General features: G+C 48.7%; 1 protein-coding gene across 2 annotated transcripts in view; it reads right to left on the bottom strand.

Moving 5' to 3' along the window:
• LOC147629057 (uncharacterized) overlaps positions 1 to 25,759 on the bottom strand; it is a 50,319-nt gene that overhangs the window by 17,003 nt on the left and 7,557 nt on the right. Inside the window, exons 4-6 of one of the 2 annotated variants that reach the window (XM_086812288.1) lie at positions 9,264 to 9,416; positions 7,978 to 8,028; positions 7,659 to 7,860 (exon numbers count right to left, since the gene is read on the bottom strand). In XM_086812288.1, the coding sequence (XP_086668414.1) occupies positions 7,659 to 7,860; positions 7,978 to 8,028; positions 9,264 to 9,416 (406 nt within the window). The remainder of the gene's footprint in view (positions 1 to 7,658; positions 7,861 to 7,977; positions 8,029 to 9,263; positions 9,417 to 25,759) is intronic. The other variant, XM_086812289.1, reaches the window with a different exon arrangement.

Below are 25,759 nucleotides of genomic sequence, written 5' to 3'. Positions count from 1 at the left end.
CACCTGCATATTAGGGCCAATCACCCTATCACTTATTCCCAAAGACAATTGATATATGCCACCTTTAGCTTTGGCTGGTCTCTCACATTGCGGACTCATATGACCCCACTCACCACAATTCCGGCATTGCACATCACTCGGATACCCTCTCCCTCTTCCAATATCTGCTGAATTTCCTCCAGAACCAGATGATGCATCAGTTTTCCTTTATCACCCATGCCTCGTCCTCTTCCTGCGGACTCTATCCAATTCACGCTTAAAGACTTCATGAGCTCCACTGCTTCATGAACCTCCCTCTTCAAAGAATCCTCCTGTCTAGGAACAACAGCAGCTTTTCTTCCAGGATGCATACTCTCAATCTCTGGCACCTTCACAAACCTTTTTGGCTCTTCCTGCATTCCCATCTGCCTCAGACGCTTCACCTTCCACTCCTTCTCACGAGCTACTCTGACAGCCTCCTCAAAGCTATCCAGGTTCTTCAGCTCCACCTTCAGACGGAGGGTTGGCTCCAAACCAGCCACAAACCGGTCTCTCTTTATCATCTGCGGGGGTACTTCAGAAATCAGAGCCTCACACCATAGACTCCACAGTCTACCAAACTCTATCAGGTACTAATCCACATCCTGACCATCCTTCTGCTGAATGTTACACAACTCTTTCCACACCTCATTCGGACTCTTCACATGGACAAACTGTGCCAAAAATGCGGCTCTGACTACACGGTACTCAGGATCCTGTTGATGAATGTTCCTGTGTGTAGTCACAAACATCTGTAACCAGGTTTTTGCATCACCCTGCAAGCAATAAGCCAAAATCTGAGAAAGGATCTCCGGGGTTGCCCTGTCTTTCATCAAGGCTGTAAACTCCATCTTCTCCAGAAACCTGGTTGCATTTTCCTGTGGCAATCCCCAATACTTTGGAAAATCTTGAGCCATCTTTCCAAATCTTGCTTCACACAGCCCCTGTCTCTTTCACAAACCAGAGGAAATCTGCTCCTCTGTGGAGGCACCAAAAAGTGATGGCACGGAAGCAGTAAAGCTGTTTACGCCCTTATAGCATGCCACACTTCCACACGCGCATGCAAACACACCAGAACACCAGACCAGAGAGCATGAACAAGACTTATATTTCAGAAAGGACCTTGACCTTTACAGAGGTGGATATCCCAAAATATCCCAGACACCAGCTACACCAAGCACCCGCTCGCAAACAGCCCTTTCCAGCTCCTGGTCGCTCCCAATCCGTTCCCTTTGCTCCTTGCTTCTCTGCAGCCGACCTTCTCGTTCTCTGCACTGCTCCTCAGCTGAGGTCCACTCTCTGCTACACCTCCAGCACACTGCCAGTTCCCCAAGCATAGAACCAGTCACCCTTCTGACCTTATCACCAAGCCAACAACCAGCCCAAGCCACACAGTACCAAGGGGCTCCTTGCATCCAAAGCCTTCAAAATCACCAGAGCCTCTTCACCATGACAAGACGATCACTCTCTCACAAGGCCTCCACCCTGCCTGTCCCCGCAGCATCTCCTCTGCTGTCCCTTTGTACCTTTGGCGGCCAACACTCTCTTCAGACTCCCTCTCTGCTACAATCAGCGCCACACGCAGCCTGTCCAACTGCACCCAAAATAGCTCCTAGGCGGCTCCCACTTGCGGCCTTCCTGCGCCGGGCTCCACACGCCAGCACTCTGTTTCTTAACGCCAGCTCCAGCGCTATCTACTCTTCATACGAGAAGCACCCAGCTCCTCTGCATAGCCCGTATACCTTCGCTTTCCTCTCTCTATGACCAGGGCACCTCCCCAATCGCCATTCAGCTGCGCCTACCACCTGCTCGCCGACTTCACTCCACTCTGGCGCCAGCCATACCAGTCTTCACAGCAGCTCGTCTCTCCCTTACACACGTGAGCTCCACGCTTCAGCCCTCTACGCTAGCTGCGCCTATCTGCTGCAGCTAGTCACAGCAACACACACGGGGCCCCAGACCTCTGCATTCAACGAGACCCCTCTCACCGCTTCAACAACTCGGTGGCCTCCTTCCACAAGTATTCCGGCGCACTCACCTTTTTCCTGCTGCTCACGTATCACCCGCCGCCTCTCCATACTTCGCCAGCCTTCGAGAATCCACGTTGGCAGCAGCTCATTGCCTCCACGCCGCTTACCTTATGAGTGGCCACATTTTCCATCATTTTATTTTATTAAAGCCACCAGTTTTTTCATTTCACACCAAATGCCCAAGGCAACATGGCCCCTCATTACTTTTTCTGCCCTTCCTTCCATACACACTTCAATAAAGCTTCAAGTGCCCGTTCTTTCTTTGACGCGCCCACACATTCGATGCCAAGTAGCTGATATCTTCTCCAACATCTGACCTCTCACCCGACAGGCTTGCAACAAGCTCAAAACCAATACCGTCCACCCTTTACACCTGGCAACGCCCTCAAAAGTAAAACCTTCACACGCGCCATGCACACATATGCACACATTATCAGCCTCTATTTTTAGCCACACACCGGCCTCGGCTGCATAAAGCAGGTGCACGTTTGCACTAGATCCAGGCTCCTGACCATAGAGCTCTCACAAAGACACGCGAGACTCTATATGACTAATGACTAACCTTGGCCACCCTTTTATAGGCTCTTGGCCAGTCATTGGGCGTCCACACTTGGATGCCTACCCGTCCATACTTGGGTGCCCGCCCATTAGTCTATCCCTAACTCAGCTCGTCAATCAGCCTGCCTAGCTCCAAGCATCCCCAAGCTCGAAGCTAGTCTTGTGTGCGTGTAGCACACGGTAGATACACACTGTGCACATGACAGAGTGGAGGTTTGTGCTCACTCATATCCTTCTTTTCTTGAGGCTCGGCTCTTGATGGGGATTGGTCTTTATTCTTCTTCTTTTGAGGTGGATCCCGATTATCGTTCCTTGTCTTGCCCTCCATCCAAGGCATGTACAAAGCCTCGGCTTGCAAAGCCTTGTCTTGGGATTCCTCCAAAGATTTCGGACTAGCCATATACACTGCTTGCATAAGCTTAGGTTGTCCATTCACAAACTTATACATTTCCATTAGCGGTGGAATAGTAGTATAAGAAGTAAACTTCAATGAAACAGTTGAAAAAGTTGTTAAGGTAAGTAGCCATATTCTCACCAAGTTTTTGCTTTACCTCATCCCATTCTTTTTGCACATCCGCTTCAAAATTTGCATGTAGAAACTTCTTGTTAAACGTAACCTTGAAGTCGGTCCATGTCTTTGGCTCGGTTCCTTCTCGTACCACTTTTAGTAGCGACCAATTCAAGGTGGCATCCTTCAAGTGCATGCAAACCATACGAAGCTTGGACTTTTCGGAGAAGTCCTCTCCTCCAAAAGCGGCATCAAATTGCTTAACAAAGGATAAAGATTTTTGTGTATCCTGCTTTCCATAGAAAGCATCGAACTTGACACTCTTCTCTCCCGGCTTGAAGTCGATTTTGCCAGTAGATATAGGCTCCGTTGTCTTCCTTTCTCTTGCTTGTCTTGAAGAGGCTGCATTTGAGATAGGAGGCCTTTGGGTAGCCTCCCTGTCTCCTTTGCGGGAAGCATACCTGGTAGTTCTAGATGCTTCCACAACGATGATTCCTTCAATATGAAGATAAGCTTTAGCAGCTTCAACACCTTTGGCTTCGATGGCTCTATCTTTGATGAAGTCTTCAAACATTTGAGCCCTTCTTTTGTCCTATTCCCTCTTGGCTCTCCAAGCAAGGCAACACAGCAAGGAACAACAGATACGTAAGGTGCAGTCAGCAGCTCCAGTAGTCGTACAACAGTTGTATGATAGCTGTATGGTACACAATACAGGCAGAGGCAGATTCAGCCAGCAACAGTCAAGTGGCGGCGGTGTATGGCGCTAGCGGCGGCAGTGGCCAGAAGGTGGCAGTTGGATGGCACAATCAGTACAGCAGGTTAGCAGGTGGCGGTTCAACAACAGGCGGTTGAACGGTGCAGATGACGGCGCTTTCCCATATAGACTAAAGCAACACTGGCTGGTGACAGCTGCCTGGTAGCAGCTGGTAGCAGACTAAAGCAACACTGGCTGGTGACAGCTGCCTGGTAGCAGCTGGTGGCGGCGATGGCGCAACCTAGCAACTGGCGCACACGCAGTCATACAAACGGCCGCGCGGGGGGGGGGGGGGGGGGGACTTACAGGTGGCGGCCAGAAGTTGACGGCGGCTGCACATATGGGCGACAACAAGCGTTGGTGGATCAGGCGGCACAGGTGGCTGCGCACAGCAAGTGCAGCCTGGCGGTGGCAGCGCTGGACAACAGCGTAGGCAGGTGGTACTGCGTAGAACGAACAACAGCCAAGAGACGGCGCTGTCAGGCACTGTACGGATGGTGGCAGCTGCAAGAAACTCCACGCTCAAGGCTGAAGATGTTGACAATGAAGAGCTCCACCCTTCAAGTTGATGATGAGCTCCACGATGAAGAGAAGGAAGGGGTTCATGCTAGCTTTATACTTGAGGGAGTCCTACTTTTTTCCAAAAAACTGTCTAGGCTCTTGCTTTCCCTCTTTTTAATTTGCTTTTATCTTTTTCACTTTATACAATAAATATTATTCAAATATGGCCAGCTTTTCCCAAAGTTCTTGTGCTTTGCTTTTCTGGCTTTAGGGCCTAGAGCTGTTTTTTGAGAAAGCAGCTTTTTGCTTTTTGGTCCGGCTCAGTCTCCTCTTGCCAGTGGTGCTCCTGGCTCACAGTCAACTTAGTTTGACTGCTTTTCTCTGCTTTTTGACCAAGACTGGCGCTTTTCCATGTGCAAACTTTATGGTCCTTGTCCCCATGCCTTCTTCTACCTGGTCAATGTCCGGGCAAGGGTTTCATCATGTGAATAGAGCTAAGAGGGCCAAATAGTTACATGGGCTTTGCACACCAAGAATGAGATCAATGTGGTGGTCCTCAAGCTAACGAAGGTAACTCCTCAGGAAAATCGGCACTAAAAAGGTGTTCATGCTCATCCAAAATGCGTTGTGTCTGTCGCCAAATCCTCCAAGTCGTCTGGAAAAATAGCTCGGACATATACCATACATGTATGCCCACCAATTGCATACCCACCCGTTTCATCTGAAGCGTGGATATAACTTCAACAGGGCATGTGTGAGACAGTAAGGACTCCCCAATCACCTCTAAGGAGCGGCTGGAAGTATCCTAGAAAGTCAACTTGTGCTCCTTGTGAACGCCCGCATGATCATACAACCATGGGTGACCTAGAATAATATCCACCTGATCCAAAGGTGCCACCTTGAACGTGCCATGTTCAAAAAACTCCCCAAAATCCAATGGGGCATCCTCCAAGGTCTCTGCAACCCGAAAGTAGTTCGATTTCTTCCGAATGCCTCCCATGGTGGTGGCTAGGACTATGCCACGAGTGTCCACCATCGTAGGCAGCTTCAACTGCTCAACCACACGGTCTCTAATTATGTCCTCTAAGGCTCCTCCATCAAGGAGTATGGACACCAGATGTCCATGAAGCATCCCTCGGCACATCACCATATCATGCCGTGGCTGTTTTCCATGAGGGTTTACCGTGATCAGTCCTAAAATGAACTCAAAAAGAAGCCTAGGCATGCCACAAATAGCCACCTACCAAGTGGAAATCAAACTCTTGCAAGGCACACGGGAAATTGTAAAGACAAGGCTATGGGTGTGTAGCCTAGTGGTGTGGGTTTGACTGGGAAGGGGGAGGTCCGGAGTTCAAATTCCTGCGGGCTCCACGGTGACATCCGGGCTGTTTGTGGCCATAATTGCACCGCCTTCGGGCAGGAGACCAAGCCGCCTTTGGGTGGGCACTCAAGTTGCTACTATAGAAGGATCCACTTGGGGAAGACTAGCCGAAAATCTACGAGGAAGACTAGCCCAAAATCTACAAGCATAAGAGGGTGCCCTTTGCTTTTGACTGGTTGCTCTTGTGCAGGCTTTATGCCCCACAATTTTTCAAAGCCCAAAATCTGTGTACTCACCCTAAAAAGCATGTAGAGCCCTATACCTGCAGCCTGCCTATGTTGCCAAAAATAACAATTCAAACAACAAATTTGTGCACCTTGGCCAAATTTAACAGCCCCAAACCAAGCCTTACCTTGCCATGACCAGCCAACCGCAGTCATCAGTACATTTGTCCATATATGGCCTTCTGCAGTCACGTAGACATTAGCTCTAGGCTACGTTGATCAATAAGGCCGTCAGCTTGTATGGACAGCTTCACATCTCACCACAAAGAAACAAAAAGTCATCTTGGTTATTTTTGGGAAGTAATTTTTGTTTATATCATGAACAACTGAGCCCTTAGGCAGGTCTTAGACCATACAACCTTCAGATGCCATACAATCTCATACAACAAGAACCAACTTCAATGCTTCCCCTTTTTCTTCTTAACTTTAATCTCGTTCGGTATAGAAAAGCTGAGAGCTAACAAGTTCATTGCTAGCCAAGCAAACCTCTTCTAGCATCACCATGCCATTGTCAAAAGGCAGAGACTTCACACCATCCTTGTCCACAAGCTTACTTAGCTAGAACTCAGATTTTGCATGACCATAGCAGGACTCCCAGCAGGACTCCCAACATCAAAGGGAAGGACCCCCATGATTTTCACAAGTGGAAATCACCACCTTAGACACCTCCTTAAAACACTTCACCTGTGAGTTCTTCAAGTTCATCACCCATCCTCTCCTCATCCGTGAAGGGTTATATGCTCTTGCATTTTTTAATATAAAAAATTCATCTTACTTTTTCTTTTAAAATAAACCTGCACAACCAGCTATTCTTTCATATCGCAATCTGATCAGTTCACTCCAGCCCAAAGGTAATGAACATACTAGCCTCATCACCCATTGCCTGCATATGTGGGCTGTCCAATTTACGTAGGATTTACGTAGGATAGAACCTGGGGAAGATTTGTTAGCTCAGCCCCTTGCATCTGATAAGCCATGGGCTGCTGCTGTTGAGAGGCTATCAGAAACTTCATGAGGTTTGGAGCGGAGAATACTGTGAATGGCAAGGCGACCATCTAAGAAGCACTGTGAATGGCAAGCCATAAGCTGCTGATGTTGAGATTTGCGAGGCTGTCAGAAGCTTCAGAAGGTTTGGAGTGGAGAATCCTGTGAATGGCAGGGCGACCATTTAAGAAGCACTTTGCTTGTTCTTCATCCAAGCATCGATTGTCAATTTTGTGGGTGAGATCAGTTAGACCAGCAGCACCTCTCCCCTGTGTGGGCAGAACCGGCTGCTGGCTAGACCAAGACGTCATTTGTGTGAGGACTTCACCTTCTGTGTTGGCAAGAAGCCATCCTCCTGTGTGTGAGCTGCAATGTTCAACAGCAGGCGACTTCCTCTATGTGGACAGCTTTCCTGAGCTGCAGCAAGAACCCGTGGCAGTAGAATGCAGGCAACGTGGCGAGTCATCTCTGTGGGGTGTCAACAACAACAGAGGCTCAAGTTTCTGTGTGATGACTGACACCTTAGTGTTGTGATGGTTGCAAGCAACAGTCAAGATCTTGCTTTGTTCTATGGGCTTCTTCCTAACCCTTAAATACAAGCATTCAGTGAACTAAGATTATGATATTTTGGTCTCTTTCTCTTAGACTCCATGTAAATCACATCAAATCAAATATAAACATTCTAGTTAAGAGCTCATACTAGGCAGACGTTCATTCCCATATGTCTCAGTGACATTTTCAACAATGGCTGCACCACCACCACCACTTACAACCACGTGGGCAAGCTCTCTTGTGTGCTTACAAACTTCCCGAACTACTATTGCCGTATTTCTTCTGACCTGAGGATCAGTATCTTTCAAGGACAAAAAGATCTTGGGAAACACATCAACAGCAACAAGAGTCTGTACAAACAGTAAAAAACATTACGAGTTATAAATGTAAACTTGTTAAGCCAACTTAAATTTATGGCAATTAACCTTGAGCAATAGACACACGCCAAACTTGCATGGGTGAATTACCTTTGCAAAGTCCACGGAATGCTTTGCAATTGAGCTTAAGCAATAGCAAGCCTTTAAACATAAAATCAAAACAGATTGTCAGATAATATGAAGTCCCACGTGTTCACATTTAACCAATAATACTCCGTAGACCATAAATAAAAAAATTCCCTTGGTTTCTGATTTAACCATGGTATAAAGTATATACTATTCCCCTATACCATGCACCATATACTAATGCTAGATACTCCCTCTAAAAAGAAGCAAGATTACTCTTAGTTATTCTCTAAGTGTGGAATCCATTTCTCAAAATATTGAATGTTTACTGCACATGAATTTGGGATAGCAGCTCTCTACTTCTAAACACACAACCCACAAAGTGCGCAGGGAACGCTTTGCAGTCTCCACATTTGTCTGACACCATTGCCGCCCCTTTGCACCATACCTCTTCCTCTTCTTGTTGGCAAAGGCAACAAGCCACTTCATGGTGGCATAGGACATGAAGCACAAGATACAAATTGGTGAAGGGGAAGAGTTGCAAATGTTGAGGTTGCAAATTATACAAAATGCTAATTTGGACAGGCTAAAAGCCAATTTTCAGCATTTGTAGGCTCCCCAAAAGATCATGTGTCTAGCTGTCAGATCCACTCTGCTGGTTGGTATAACATGGGCACCTGGACTCGCCAGGGTTTAATATATCTTAGCTGCCATGGTGGGATAGCTATAATTAACTGGGTCCTTTTGGTATCCACCACTTGTTTATGTTTCTCTTTCTTTTCCCCATGCAGGAAGATTGAAGGAGACAACCCATAAGATACACAAGAGATGTAAGCACATGGTGGGAAAACTGCCCATGAGATGTGAGCAGCTATCTAAGGTAAGTCTCATAATTTTGACGTACAGTATGCCCAAGGCATGATCACAAGAACTTAAATATAGAATTTCATCTAGTAGAGCAAATAGGAAGCCAACTCTTCCATGCAAATCCTGTAGGATCTAGAAAATAGTATGACAACACAAGAACTTGGTGCATTCAAGAGAATTAGACATGAGAATTCTTTGGGAGGTGCTTGGAAGAGATCACCTGGAGTAAAGCCAAGACGGCATCACTGAAGTGACAAGCTGGGCCATGATGGCATCATCTAAGTGGTTGTGACCACATGATGATGGGATCCCTTCGAGAACTTCCTACCTCTTTTTCCTTTGATTTCACCATAGGCAATGCTTTCTTGTATCTTTAATGGAGCACAACACTCAGGATATGTACTATTGTACAGATAATAAGGATAGATCTATAGAATGCTTACTTGTCGTTTCAACCTCGCATCAGGATGAGTGATAAGAGGTGCGACCAAAGGCACTGTATTTGCATCTACCACAACTTGAGCAAGCTCAGGAGTGTGCTTTGCTATGTCTGCTAACGCAAGCACACTAGCACGTCTTAATGCAAAATCTGTTTCCTGAAGGGAGAAAAAATATTGATTTCAGTCCATGAAAGTGAAGTAGTCACATAAACACAGTTCTTGTTTTTTTCTTTCGTCTGTTATCCCATCTTGGTAACATGTGGTCTCAAAAATCTTTGTGGCCTTTTGATAAATATTAATCTCTCTCTCTCTCTCTCTCCAGACATTGTATCAGATCCACCATGATGTAACTTTTGGTCTCATAGGTCATTATGGCCTTTTGAAGACGTTAATATAACATTTCATTTCATTTCATTTCTCTCTCTCTCTCTCTCTCTCTCTCTCTCTCTCTCTCTCTCCCTCCAAAAGGATGGCCCTTAAGGGGGAAAAGATTTATTTGGATGAGGACCTTACACCGGCACAGATAGCACACCGGAAGGAACACATGCCGCGTGTGCTTGAGGCAAGGAAAGAGGGGAAATGGGCGGTACACAGAGATGGCCGAGTCATCATTACGGAGAGGAGGCCCGCTTGACGGTGCGCGGCCTATGAGACCTTGCGATTCACGGTGTGGAATTGCAAAACGGAGCCCTTAGAACAGATGCAGGATACTTTGAGGATACTTTCAGACACAGTGATATTGCTATGTATACGGAGACCCATCAGTGCACAAACAAGAGGCTTCCTGACGTACGGGGTTATAGATGGGAATCAGTTTTCCGCCCTCAACCACACACAGTGGGAGGTACCAAAGGATCTGGAGGAGTGGCAATACTTTACAGGGAGGAGCTTCGTGACAAAATACATGTGGTACATAGAGATGCAGATGCGAGGTACATGTGGGTCCGAATATGCAAAGAGAGGCTCCGCGAGCTATATATGGCAGTATGCTACTTTTCCCCAACCCACTCCAGGTTTGCACCATCAGGAGAGTCGCCCTATATACCACTATATGATGATATCATGAGGTTTGCCAGCATGGGAGACATATTACTATTGGGAGACTTTAATGCACGTACAGGCACAGAGCAGACAGAGCTGTAGGATACTCAAGAGGCTATGTACTGGGAGATCACGGCAGAGGATGTAGGGTTGCAGAGATTAGCACAGGATGAGGGGGAGATTACAGATTATAACAGGCATTTTCTTGTTAGAAGTCATCTCCTGTCTATATTTATACACCAAGGCCTCTGTTGTGGGTGTGCCCGCCCTGTATAAGGTGTTTTATCATTTTTCCACTCCCCGTATTTTTCCCTATTTTTTTCCATTTTTTCTAGTGGTGGGGAGGGTTGCCAGAGGGTGGCAGGAGCACTCCAGGGCTGGCCGACTGTCCCAACAGCAGTCCTGTGGCTGGCCGACTGCACACAGGTGATGCGTAGGCCTCTGGACTGCTGGCCGACTGCATTCACACAGTCGTGGGCATTTTTCTGCTGGCCGACTGCATTTATGCAGTCGTGGACTTGTACAGTGCTGGCCAACTGCTCTCCCATGGGCATATAAATAGGCCCCTTGCCCCCACCACTTCCTCATTCAGTTTTCTCGGGATCTTGTGTATAGAGAAGAGTTTACACACCTATCTCTCTGTGTTTCTTGTGCTGTTTATTTTCTGCAATCTACTTGCTCTTGTCTACCCAAGTTTGGTTATCATTTCCGTTGCATATTCTGACATGGTATCAGAGCCCTAGTCTCGAGATAGATCTTGGGAGTTTTTCTGAGCAAGGGGGGGAGCGTTAGGCTGCTGATTGGTGGACTGTTTTGGGCTGTACGGGAAGAGAAGGTGCAAGAGGAAGGCGGGCTAAGGTGCTGGACAGCCACTTGCAGGTTTACAGATTTTTTTTTCCCCACCCACCCACCCTTTCAGGTTACTCTCCGCGATGGCAGATTTACTAGAGATGGCTGAGAAGCACGTGAAGATTCCGACTCTCTCCACGTTCCCAGTGGATCGTCAGCTAGACGGGTCCAATTACGGCATCTGGAAGGTCATGATGGAGTCGGTGCTGGAGTCATATGACCTTGCTGATTTTATCATCATCGGGGTTCCACGGCCGGAAGCTGAGGAAGGGGAGTTATTATCGACGAGGAAGGACCGAGAGGCACAGGCACACACGTGGGATCGTGTCAACGCCAGGGTCCGGTCGTTTATTTTCCTCAATTGCACACCACAAGTGATCAATCATGTGAAGCACATGACGCTAGCGAGAGGCATATGGGAGCACTTGGCTTCTTTGTATAACAGGGTATCACCCATGAAACGGATCTCCTTGGAAGTGCAGATGCGGGTTATGAACCCTACAAAGTCCTCGACGATGCGGGAACACATTAACAAGCTGCAGGCCCTTCAGCAGGAAGTCCTACAAGCTGGGAAAGAGATATCATCTGAAGACATGGCCATCACTTTGCTATCCCACTTGCCTGGTCAGTATTCTGCTTTCTATTCCTCGTTGATTACAAGTGGCAGGCTCAGCACCATAACCTGGGAGGAGCTTGTGCCAATGGTCTTGGACCAGGAGGAACGTTTCACGAACCCTCCTCACAGCGGAGGTTCGGAGGCCTTAACTGGCCAACGGTCGAAAGGCCGGAATAACAACAAGGGCAAAGGGAAGGCTTCACCGGAGAAGTCTTCTAAGAAGAAGCCTGATTCAGAACGAGAGAAGCTGAAGGCGGAAAGATCTTGTAATGATTGTGGCGAGAAAGGCCACTACTGGAGGAAGTGCCCTAAGCGGACAGGGAAGAGTGCTGATTCCTCAGCCTCAGCTGCAAAGACTCTGGCATTTGTGCACTTAGAGATGGTGGACTCCGATGCTTCATCATCTTCAAGCGAGGAGACAGTTGGCTTCACCGCGAAGGATATCCGGGAATGGATTCTCGACAGTGGTGCTTCCAGGCACATGACTCCATCCCGTGACTTCTTTCTGGATCTGAAACGGCAGTCAGGTCGCATCTTTATTGGCGATAACTCCACTATTCCGATACATAGTGAGGGCCGGATGGAGATTATTCCCGATGGCAAGGGGGGCAAGCATGCTTCCCGTGTTCTTTATGTCCCTGCTCTGGGTTTTCATCTTCTGTCAGTGCATGAGGTATGCAAGACTGGCTTTTGGGTGGAATTTGAGGAGCATTCAGTTGCTCTAAGGGACCGTGAGACTGGCCAGGTTGTTTGGGAAGGCGGTGTGGAGAATGGTATCTACAAGCTCTCTGCACTCTCCACATTGACAGGTTCTCAGGTCGGAGATTTGTGGCACTTTCGTTTTGGCCACTTAAATGTGGATGCTTTGAGGCGCGCCTTCCGGGACTAGATGGTGGTGGCTTGCTAGATGTTGGTAGTAGGCAAGGACGTTGCAGCTCTTGCATACGTGGTAAGCAACACAGGGAATCCTTTCCGAAGCAGGCTTCCAGGCGGGCTTCGAAACCATTGGAGTTGATTCACACTGACTTGTGTGGACCTCAGCAGATACCATCTTTGGGAGGATCTCTCTACTTTATGCTGCTTATTGATGATTGTACCAGATTCACGTGGGTCTACTTTCTTTCCCAGAAGGACCAGGCTTTTGCTCGGTTCAAGGATTGGCACGTGATGGTGGAGAAAGAGTCTGGATATCAGGTTAAGACTCTCAGGGCTGATAAAGGAGGTGAATTCTCCTCGACTGTATTTTTCAGATTTTGTGCAGATCATGGCATCAAAAGGGAACTGGCCAATACTGGATCGCCTTCGGAGAATGGAGTTGTTGAACGCAAGAACAGGACTGTGGTGGAGATGGCGAGGACCATGCTGGAGCATCGTGATCTTCCTCGTCCACTTTGGGGTGAGGCTGTGGCAACGGTTGTCCATACCATAGTCCCAGGCATCTCTGATCCAGGAAGTCCATGATCCTGGAAAGTGGTCCGAACCCAGCTTAGAAGAGGCAGTGGAACCTCCCCCGAATCTCATAGTATACAAGGCATCGTCATATGTAATGATCCTCTGCCTCAGGCTCTGTGTGACAGAGCTGGCCTATCCTGTCCTGTGGTGCGGCCGCCTTGGGCCCATGTCTGGCAGTCTCCACTCTCAGCTGGTGCGACGAGGTACGGATCTGGCCGATTGCACATCTCACCCCAAAAGATAGGTGTGTGTCCATGTAGCATGGGATCTCTTTGTAGAAGGCCATCTTCGTCCCTAGTGGACGACTAGGTGAACTCCATGTCCTCTGAGTATCCAGTCTAACAATGTCCTTCCTGATAACCCTGTTCCGCTCTGTGCGGCTAAGAGCAAATGACGGGGCCTCTATGTTGTACTAGAACGAGGGGAGTGCCTCCATCTACATACTACATACTGTGCATGCCAAACCAAGTGCCTACCTGTGCATACTAGCACTCTGTATCTCCGTCAAGTGTCAGTTGTCTCGAGGACTCCAGGGCTAGCCGGGGGTATCTATCAAGTGGAAGCTCCCATAGCCTGTGCCAGTATGTCACTGTCTGGAATAGAGCCTTTGTCACTATCGGTGCAGACCCCATCTCTGCCCGCACAATCTCATGTGGCACTGATGGCTTACTCCTAATCATGCATGAGATCATTGCCACTAGGGGCCTCTCCATCGGCTTCCACCCATCATATACCTCCTCTGTATCTGTCTCGACCGGCTCTCTCCTCTGTCTCCTCTTGTGCTATAAGCTAGGACCCCAGATGGGGGCACCATACAGTAGTGCAGGTGTAACTAGAGTATCAAATAGCCAAAGCTTCGTCCTTGGCTCCTAAAACTGTATCTATGAGCATTGCTTCTCTAGCGAGCCAAGGGCTGCATATCCCCTCATCAATCCAACTTCGGCCGCCTTCCGCATCGAGAACTGAGGTCCAACAAAAGTGATCCCAAGGTATACATATGAGGTAACATACTCCACAGGCTCTCCACTGTATGTAAACTGTACTGCAAATCTACTTATCCACTGTGAGGAGGTGTTAAAGATCATGACCTTGGTCTTTCCAAGGTTCACAGTGAGGTCGCGGTCCTCACAAAAGGCCCGTAATGCATCCAAATGCCTCTACAGCCCCTCTGGTGAATTGGAAACGTCTCCTAAAGGCCGAAATGGCCCATGAGACCAAAACAAGGTACAATTGATGATGATGATGTCTCATCATAACAAATCTGAAAGAAAGAATGAAAATAGTAACATCCTAAGAGAGCTAAGAGCTGAAAGCTGAACCGTTGAATCGACGCGGTAAACTCCTCCGGTGTGGCAGGCAATGATGGCTCGAATCTGCCGATGGTGAGGGAGTCGTGGACGTGATCCTCGTGGTCGTGGGCGTCTCGCTCTACAGATGGCAATGGCTCTGTCTAGGGCGACTCCTCTAGAGGGTGGTCTACTAGGTAGGCTTGTAGATGGGGGAGTAGAGGCTGGTGGGGTTACAGTGCTGGCTCTGAAAAATAAAATAAAATAAAAAAATCTGAGAGAGAGAAAGAGAGAGAGAGGGAGAGAGAGAGAGAAAGTTAGAGAGTGTTGGGGTAAAGGCGTTATGTCCACCCTTATAGTGTGTACAAGCCCATAAGTTATAGTACATAGATTCCTTAGTAAAGGTTTACATTACCAAGCACAGCTCGTCCCTGCCTTGAATGTAGGAATCATCCAAGCGTAGATTAGGAGGGGAGAGCTTCGTTATGCACTCGATCACCGCTTTCCGATACTCTTTCTCACTTTGGATCCCTCTATCGAGCTCAACTCCGTTAGTTTTGCCCAGAATTTTCAATGCCATCTCCCACTTTGCCATGTCTACCTTGAGATCAACATCTCCAGGCGCAGAGTCGACCTCTTCTTTCTCCCAGATCCGCTATTGCTTGAACCATGACTTACGCCGCTCTTGGTCTTTGAACTCATTTACTGTTAGCCCATAAAACAGAGGCAGCAGCGTTCGTTCCGAGTCGATTGCAGCGACGAGTTCGAGCATGGGGTTCTTGGTGTTGAGAAAGAAGGCGTCGGATAGAACGAATACTGCAAGCCGGCACTCTCTAGCAACTTGCAAGATATTCTTCCCACTCTTCAGCAGTAAGAGAAGCGGGCATTACACCCCTTTCTTTGATAGGCTTGTGCTGCTTTTTCTGGAGCAACACATTGTAGCACTGGGTTTGCCAAATATCATAATTATGCGAGCCTTCAAGCTTCTTGATGTGAAGCAATGAAGAGCTCTCACCTGTGGTTGCCATAGCAAAATGACACCTTTCACTACTTCCCAATGCTTCTTGCCAGGGTTGGCCATGTATCTAGAAACCACTCCCACTGCAAATGCAATGTCTGGCCTAGTAGCAACCATGGCATACATGAGACTGCCACAAGCTGAAGCATACGGAATCTTGGCCATATCATGTACTAAGTGCACTATGTACTATAACTTATGGGCTTGTACACACTATAAGGGTGGGCATAACGCCTTTACCCCAAGAGAGAGAGAGAGAGAGAGAAAGAAAGATATATTAACGTCTCCTAAAGGCCGAAATGGCCCATGAGACCAAAACAAGGTACAACTGATGATGATGATGTCTCATCATAACAAATCTGAAAGAAAGAATGAAAATAGTAACATCCTAAGAGAGCTAAGAGCTGAAAGCTGAACCGCTGAATCGTCGCGGTAAACTCCGCCGGTGGCGGGCAATGATGGCTCGAATTTGCCGATGGTGAGGGAGTTGTGGACGCGATCCTCGTGGTCATGGCATCTCGCTCTACAGATGGCAATGGCTCTGTCCAGGTGACTCCTCTGGAGGGTGGTCTGCCAGGTAGGCCTGTAGATGGGGAAGTAGAGGCTGGTGGGGTTACAGTGCTGGCTCTGAAAAAATCTGTGAGGGCTCTCTGTGTAGGCGGCTCTGGTCCCACTGCCCTCTTGTCCCTCAATAGGCTCTCTCTGTGGCATCTAAGCTCAAGTATGAAGAGCCCTAAGCACCTTTGGTCCTCAAAGTCCATGATCCGACGCAAAGGTCCAAAGTCATCACGGAACAGGCAGTGGTACCTCCCTCGGATCTCATAGTAGACAGTACAACGACATATATAGTGTTCCTCCGACTCCACCTCCTGATGGCAAAGCTGGCATATGCGGTCCTCTAGCGTCTCTATCCTCAGCTGGTGTGAAGAGGTGCGAATCTGTCCAATAGCACTCCGAATACCATGTGAGAGTTGTGTGTCCATGTAAGCATGGCGTATAATAAACTCGTCCGAAGAGAGGTGTAGAAAATGACTATGGTAGTGTGCCATTTTCGTGCCCAATGGCTGCGGGGGCCTGACCCATGTCCTCTCTGTATCTAGTCTCACAATGTCCATCCTGATCACCCGATTCAGCTCTGAACGGCTGAGATCTAAGAACGGGCAGTCCAGGCTGTAAGCAAAAGGCGGGAGTGCATCAATACTCATGCCATGCAAGGCCAGCCATGTGCGCATCTGGGCATACCAACACTGGGTGTCTCCCTCATCTGCAAGCTGTTTGGAGGAAGTGAGTGCTAGGCGAGTGTATTTCTGCTGAGGGAGCTCCCATATTCTATGAAGAAAAGTAACTGCACGGAACAAAGCCTCAGTAACCACTGGGGCAGCCCCATCTCTGCCCTGATGATCTCATGTGGTACAGATGACTTGCTCTGAATCATGCGTGCAATCATCATCACTAATGGCCTTTCCATATGCTGCCATCCATCGTAATAGTCTCTCTCTTGTCCGTCCTGTCCTGCCAATGGCTCCCTCCTCTTATGGAAAAGACTAGGCCCCCATATCTCTGCTCCATAGAGAAGTGTCGATGTAACCAGAGTGTCAAATAGCCATAGTTTCGTGCATGGCTCCTGAAACTGTATGTCTGCGCTAAAGTTTTCCACAAGACAATGGCCCTTGACACTCTCTAAGTTTTTCCACAAGACAGTTTTGAATAGATAGCCGCTGAAAATGCATATAGACCCGGGATTTATTTCCCACAGGTTTTTTTTTTGGGGGCCAAGTACAAGGCTCAACTGGGTCGTGGGACCGTTTCAAGAGTCCACCAAATCTCTGCCCTTCAAACCCCTATTAAAGGCTGGTTGCAATCCATTAATGGTGTGTTTCCATGCTGCTGAGGAAATGCAGAGAGACCATCTGTGATTGGGCGAAACGCTGATACTCTCTTGGTTGTAAACTGGCCCCCAGCATAGCCCAGAAAGACTTTGCTTATTCACTGCTGGTCACACAAGGACAGTCTGTTATTACAGGCACTCCTTTCTCTTTCAATAAGTGCTGCTTTTGCATGCATCCAAGGTTTCCTTGCGTGTTGCACAAAATAAGTCCATTTGCCTCTCAAGTGCCCCCAAAGCTGCAAATCCTCGTGCTAGTCTAGCCTCTGCGGGCCTCCCTCATAGAAAACCGCAGCCCTCTGAAGGTCACCCCCAGGTACACATAGGATCTGACATACTCAACTGGCTCTCCTCTAAACGTAAACTGCGTCTGTGTTCTAATCACCCATGCTTGTGTGGTATTAAATGTCATAACCTTGATTTTACTAAGGTTCACTGTGAGATCTTTGTCCACACAAAAAGACTGCAATGCATCCAAGTGTCTCTGTAGTCCCTCAGGAGTGTCTGAGATAAGCACAATGTCATCTGCATATAGTAGGATGGGTATCAACACCCCAGCTAGGCTCGCCCCTGGGCCACCCAATCTATCCACAAAGTCTGAGACCTCATCAATGTATAGCCCAAAGAGCGTGGGTGAACACGGGCAGCCCTGCTTCACCCCAATAGTACTGTTCACTGCATCCGACAAGCCCCCTAGGGCACGTACTCTGCCTATCACTGACTCATACAAAGTGTATACTCCCCACTGCATCTCCTCAGGGACACCAATATCCTGTAATCTCCTCATAAGCCTGGCACGTGGTACCGTATCAAATGCTTTGCGGAAGTCCACAAAACAACAATATATCCTTCGTCCTCATGCTCGTCCCTCCTCAATAAGAAAGTTATATTAACGTCTACGGAAGACCCCAAGGGCCTATGAGACCAAAAGTAATACAATGGTACCATATGGATATACTGAGCCATGGAAAACTGAAAGAAAAAGTAAAATGAAAACATCTGATAGTACATGTGATCAACAGATGATCCTGTGTAGAGTGAGATATGCTGTGATCAGCTAATGTCGATACCTGCCTCAGCTAGAACCCATCTGATGGTGGAGTGAATGTCAGGCCTTTGTGATGGGAGCGTGACATGTCGGCAGAGAACCTCACGAATCTGTCTCTGTGTGGTGGAGGGTCCTGATGCTCTGGGTCGGGGACGTCTGGCTCGCAGAATGGATGGAGCTCTGTCACTAAGAACTCCTCTGGAGCGTGGGTACGGGTGGTGGCCTTTGATGTAGTAGAGGAATTGTTGTGGGCAATAGATTTCAATGTGAATGTATGTACCACAAATAAATCTGTGATGGCTCTCTGTGAGGTGTCCTGTCGGAGCCGGGGCTGTCTCTCAGCATGCTGCCTCAACACTACATCCCTGTGTCATCTGAGCTCCATCAAGTACATGCCCAGGCACCTCTGATCCTCAAATTGTATCACCCGTGTGAGTGGTCCGAATCCCTCTCGGAAGAGGCAATGGAATCTCCCCCGTATCTCATATTAAGTGAGAGAGAGAGAGAAATGAAATGATATATTAACGTCTCTAAGAGACCATAATGGCCTATGAGACCAAAACTGAGAGTACATGTGAAGTTGGTGTCTCATCAAAGAGAACAACTAAATGAGACTAAAAAGTACAATAAACTGATTGTCCTATAGTTATAAGAACAGAACTGTAAGACTCTGAGATGATACTGAGTAGAAAATATTGGAAAATACTGAAAAATGTATATCAGGTAGATCCATGTATGCTGATCAGTTGAAGTATTGCCCTCTCCTTAGATCAGGTATCTCCGCCATGGGGCTATCTAGAATGGAGAGGTAGTAGAAGCGAGGTAGGCGCCTCCAATGCCGAGCAATAATGGCTCTGATCTGGCGATGGTGAGGATGCCGTGGTTGGGATCCTGGTGGATGTGGCCGACGAGCACGACATAAGATAACTGCTCTATCAGTGGTGACTCCCTGGGAGCGTGGTTGGTGCCCTGATGGCCCAATGGAGGAGGTATCAGGAGGTGTGTGGGCTGGGGTGCTGGTGCTGGTGCCGAAGAAATCTGTCAGGGTCCTCTGTCTATGTACATCATGACTCGGCCTCCTGTCTGCCAAGAGGGTCTCTCTGTGTCTCCACAGCTCAAGTAGAAACAATCCCAAGCATCTCTGATCCTCAAACTCCATGACCCTGCGTAATGGCCCAAAACCCTCTCGGAAGAGGCAGTGATATCTCCCTTGGATCTCATAATAGACTATACATCGGCAAATGTAGTGTTCCTCTGTCTCTACCTCCTGGTAGCATAGCTGACAAATGCGGTCATCCAAGATCTAATGCACATATCGCCCTGTCTCAATCCGCAGCTGGTGTGATGAGGTCCAGATCTGTCCAATGGCACAACGTATCCCATGTGATAGGTGTACATCCATGTACGCCGGGCGGGTGATAAAATCATCTGGTGAGAGGTGTAGAAAATGGCTCTTGTAATGAGCCATTTTCGCCTAAGGGCTCAAGGGGGCTAGTCCATGTCCTCTCTGTGTCCACTCTGATGATATCCATCCTGATCACGCGGTTTTGATCTGAGCGGGTGAGATCCAAAAATGGACAATCCAAACTGTACTGAAAGGGTGGTAGTGCCTCTATCTGCAAACCATGTAGGTCAAACCATGATCTCATCTGAGCGTACCAACAATGAGTATCTCCATCCTCTGCCAACTGTATGGATGAGGTCAATGCCAATCGGGAGTACCTCTGCTGAGGGAGCTCCCATAGCCGCTGTAAAAAGGTAATAGGGCCTCGGTCACTACCAGTGGGGCACCCAACTCAGCCCGAACAATCTCATGTGGTACTGCTGATTTGCTCCGAATCATGCGGGCAATCATCATAATCAGTGGTCTCTCCATTTGCCTCCATCCCTCATCTGTCCCTCTCTGAGATCTGTGATGTATACTGGGCCCCCAAATTGGAGCTCTGTACAGGAGGGTCAGTGTCACAAGTGTATCAAATAGCCACAATTTGGTGCGTGGCTCCTAAAACTGTATGTGTGCACACTGCCTCTCAAGTGCCCCCCAAGGCTGCATGCCCTCGAGCTAATCTAGCTGCTGCTGCCTCCTTTAGGGAGAAACGTGGTCCTGTGAAAGTAACTCCCAAGTAGACATATGACCTGACGTACTCTACCGGCTCCCCTCGGAAAGTGAACTGAGGCTCTGATCTCGTCACCCATGCCTGTGGTGTTAAACACCAGAACCTTGGTTTTCCCAAGGTTCATTGTTAGATCTCTATCCACACAGAAAGGCTGTAATGCATTCAGGTGTCTCTGGAATCCCTCCGGAGAGTTTGAGATTAGAACAATATCATCAGCATATAACAAGATGGGTATCAACACCCCTGCCAGGCATGCCCCTGGGCCTCCCAATCTGTATACATAATCAAAGACCGCATCAATGTACAGTCCAAAGAGGGTGGGCGATAGCGGGCATCCCTGCTTCACCCCTATCGTGCTGGTCACCCTTTCAGATAGTCCGCCGCCTGTGGAGCTCGGACTCTGCCTATCACAGACTCATACAAAGCATATATCCCCCACTGCATATCCTCGGGTACCTCAATGTCATGCAATCTATGCATAAGCCTGGCACATGGTACGGTATCGAAGGCTTTGCGGAAGTCCACAAAGCAGCAGTATATCCTTCTCTTTTGTGCCCTGCCCTCTTCAATAAGTGCCCGAAGTGTCAGTATGTGATCCAAGGTAGTAAATCCTCTCTTGAAGCCAGCTTGTCCATGTGCTCGATGACCATGCCTCTCTGCCCATCGGCTCAGCTCTGACTCCAATATAGAGCCATATAGTTTGGCCAAGTAATGACCAATCATGATCGTCCTATAGTTGCCTGGTACCATGGGGTCCCCACTCTTAAAGAGTGGTACAATGATATGCTCTGTCCAGCTTGTCGGGAAACCCTCACAAATGACACGATTAAACACATGTACGATGAGCGGAGCCAAAGTGTCTCGTGCATATGAGAAGTGCTCTCCAACCAGCCCATCATGATCCTGTGCCTTTCCATTCTGTAACATGTCTATCGCATCTAGCACCATCCGCATAATATAAAAGCTGCTGCTAGCCGGCGGTCTAGCTCCCAGTGGAGGGGGGGTGGGGGGGCTGTCGTGGTGCATCATATAGCTCTCTAGCATAAGTATGCCATGCCTCAGGTGCAGTAATCGGAGTACCAGGCTGTCTCTCTTGAAACATCTTCCATGCCCTTGTGCTATCCTTCCCCAGGAAGAGTTGGTATATCTCCTCCTCTAGCTTAGCCAGATAGGCTCGTTTCTTCCTCCGCAGATCATCCTGGCCTGTCTATGAGTGTGAGACCCAATGGCAATCTCACGCTGTAGCTGTGCTCGTGTCTCACGACACTCATCATCATACCAATTGTTCTGTGGGGCAGTGGTGCGGGGGTGAGCGGAAGGGATCATAGTGCAGGGAAACGCATATGGGGTGGATGCATGTAGTACACCTGCCAATCCTCTCGTGATCTCGTCTAGAGGGCTATGCGGTCTAAAGCGAACAAGCCATCAGATACTGCATCTCGGTAAACCCCAACTCTCACGTGTAAACTGATATCTCGGGTACCTAGGTAGATGAGTGGCTGGCCCATCTCTCGGGGATCTACCTACTCGTGTGAAACTCAGTTATGCATGATTAGCTGCTATGCCAATGGGCCTACTGGAAATCGTGAAACCCCGCACATCATGTATGAATGAAGGAGATCCCATCAAGTAGTCCACTGTTCTCGCTCCCCCTTTAGAGTTCCAGTGTGTGAGAGCATCTGATCCTTGCCATCTCGATAAGCCATTGTATATGACCAACCCATGTGCACTCCCGAGTGTGAGAAATGTCAGAATATGCAGCGGAAATGATAACCAAACTTGGGTAGACAAGAGCAAGTAGACTACAGAAAATAAACAGCACAAGAAACACAGAGAGATAGGTGTGTAAACTCTTCTCTATATACAAGATCCCGAGAAAACTGAATGAGGAAGTGGTGGGGGCAAGGGGCCTATTTATATGCCCCTAGGAGAGCAGTCGGCCAGCACTGTACAAGTCCACGACTGCATAAATGCAGTTGGCTAGCAGAAAAATGCCCACGACTGTGTGAATGCAGTCGGCCAGCAGTCCAGAGGCCTACGCATCACCTGTGTGCAGTCGGCCAGCCACAGGATTGCTGTTGGGACAGTCGGCCAGCCCTGGAGTGCTCTTGCCACCCTTTGGCAACCCTCCCCACCACTAGAAAAAATGGAAAAAAATAGGGAAAAATACGGGGAGTGTGGAAAAATGATAAAACACCTTATACAGGGCGGGCACACCCACAACAGAGGCCCTAGTGTATAAATATAGACAGGAGATGACTTCTAACACCCCCTCTCAGCTCCTGGCTGTGAAACCAACCCAAGGGAGCTGGAGTGCCGCCTGAGCGTAGCCTGAGGTAGAGACTTCGTGAAGAGGTCCGCCGCATTGTCCTCCGTCGAACAATAAAGTAGCAAGATGTCACCAGCCAAGATCTTCTCACGTCACAAGCAGCACCACAAGCAGCCCGATACTCTGCCTCTGTCGAAGAAAGGGCAATAGTTGGCTGCCTCTTGCTGCTCCAAGAAACTGCTCCTGAGCCGAGGGTAAAACTGTATCCTGAAGTAGATCTCCTCGTGTCTGGATCTCCTCCCCAATCTGAGTCACTCCAACCTTGGAGCTTGACTCCATTCCCTCCTGTGTAAAAGAGTCCCAGATCCTTCGTACTCTGCAGATACCGCAAGATCCACAATCCTGCGTCCCAATGAGACTTCAATGGCGTCTGCATAAAAGAGCTCAACAGCCCCACGGAGAAGCTCAAGTCCAATCTGGTGTTCAGCAACCAGATCAATGAACCAACCAACTTTCCGTACTGCAAGGCATCAACTGGCTCACAAGGATCTGCAACGGTTAACTTTGTGTTCGGGTCCATCGGCGAAGTAATAGGCTTGCAGTTCTCCATCCCAAAGGCCTCAAGCAACTCATGAACATACCGCTGCTGAGAGACAAAAAACCCCCTCTGGGTCTGCCAGATCTCCAATCCCAAGAAGAAGTGGAGTAAGCCTAAATCGGTCATCTCAAACTCCTTTGACAAGGCAGCCTTCGTCACTCCAATGTGCTCCACATGACCGCCGGTGAGAATGAGATCATCCACATAAAGGATGATAAGCGTGACCATGCCGCGTTCCCGAAAGAGATATAGGTTCGGATCTGCAACCGATCTCTGAAATCCAGTCCGAATAAAGAAGGAATCAATCTTCTGATTCCAAGCCCTGGGAGCCTGCTTAAGACCATACAAGGCCTTACGTAACCTATAAACCATCCCTTCCGATCCTGGAACAATAAAGCCTGGAGGCTGCTCAACGTACATCTCCTCTTGCAGGTCACCATTAAGGAACGCAGATTTTACATCCATTTGATACACGGGCCACCTCTGAGAAGAAGCAAGGGCAAGAACAGTCTGAATCGTGGACATCCGCGTTGTCGGTGCAAAGGCATCCTCGTAGTCGATGCCTGGCCGCTGAGCATAACCTTTAGCCACAAGCCTGGCTTTGTGTTTGTCCACCGACCCATCAGACGCATATTTTGTCTTAAAGACCCATTTGACACCAATGAGACTGACCGCTTCGACGGCCTCGGTACCAACTCCCAAGTGTGGTTCTTCTCGATGGCATCAAGCTCCACCTGCATGGCTTTCCTCCAAGTATCCTGTGAAAGGGCTTCCTTTACGGAAGTGGGCTCTTTATCCCGCATGATATGAGACATCAAAGCATAGTTCACCTGAAGAAGCTCCGCTGTGTTGCTTTTATCTCGGACTCGATGTGATCTTCGAGGGCCGTCCTCTGTGGTCCACTCGGAGGGTAGCTCCGTGACACCTGACTCCCGAAGGGTGTCTAACAACCACCTAGGTACTCGAACAGATCGTGGAGCCTCCTGTGGTCGCGGGGGCTCTACTTCAGCTGCGGGCTCAACCTCCTGTGAGGACTGAGGTGGATCAACTGGAATGATAGACTGGGAATCATCATCAGACTCCTCTAGATCTCCAAGAAGTGGCGGCTCCTCGACAGTGGATGCTGGAACATGCTCGTCAAAGACCACATCCCGTCTGACAACAATCTCATTCCTATCTGGATCATACAACCTGTATCCCTTGGAAAGAGAGTTATACCCCACAAATACCAGCTTGCGGGACTTGGAGTCAAGCTTCCCCCTCTGCTTCTTCGGAATATGTACATACCCATCACTCCCATAGTAACCTGGGTCGGTTCGGACCGGGTTGGAAACGGTGTTTCCGAGTTTCCGCGAGGTCGGAAACGGCAAGAAACGGAGTTTCTTTTGAATTTATTTTAGACATGTAAAAAACATGCCCTTGGAGGCTTGGGCTTGAGCCTTGAAGCCTTGAAGAATGGGCTGCCCGGCAGCCACGTGTGAGACTAGAGAGCAAGCTGCTGCAGAGTACAGGCCTTGGAAGTTGGGCCCTTGTGGGGGCAAAGGCTTGAGCCTTAGGGCCTTGGCCTTGAGCCTTGGGCCCTTGTGGTGATAGGCGCAGGGTTCGCAGAAGCGCAGGAAAGGAGGAGCGAAATGAAAAAAACGCACGCGGCCCCCCCCCCCCATTTAACCTGCAAAAAAAAATGTACGGAAACGGTGTTTCCGCCGGTCTGCCGTTTCCGGAAACGTCCGAACTGTTTCCAGGGGGCGGAAACGCCGTTTCTGGTTACTATGATCACTCCCAAAGACACGGAAGTGCGAGACATCGGGTTTCCTGCCAAAGTATGCCTCAAATGGAGTCATATGGGGTACTGAAGTCGTCGGAGAGCGGTTTAGAGCTCCGTAGACACAGGGAGTCCTTAGTGAGATCCAGATCAGTTGTACTTGCTCGAGGACGAGCACAGAGAGCTCTCACCGACTTCTTCCATACCAGCACTCCGAGGGCCGATCCACCCATCATACCTGAACCACAGGCTAGTGCAGGAAATTGGTCGAGAGGTGTGACACTCGACAAAGCCACTGAGTTATGCAGAGCTCGATGCCCCATACGCCATGGCCCTCGTCCACGGCCACGCCACCACAGGAGGATCCGGGCCATCATCTCCCATCATCGCAGGACCTTCTCACGCCAACTCAGTTTTACCACCTTGAGCACCATGTCACAATGGCCCATGAGGGATGTATTAGGGTGATATGAGAGCTCTCTGCTCATGTACCTAGATCAGATTTTATAGTTCTAGATTTTTGTTATCTTTCTTTATTACTATTTTGTACCCAGGATG

Source organism: Cibotium barometz, chromosome 18 (assembly GCF_041138505.1).
Source record: "Cibotium barometz isolate CiBa-2024 chromosome 18, ASM4113850v1, whole genome shotgun sequence".
Taxonomy (NCBI): Eukaryota; Viridiplantae; Streptophyta; class Polypodiopsida; order Cyatheales; family Cibotiaceae; genus Cibotium; species Cibotium barometz.
This window is presented reverse-complemented; position numbering and strand designations above follow the sequence as displayed.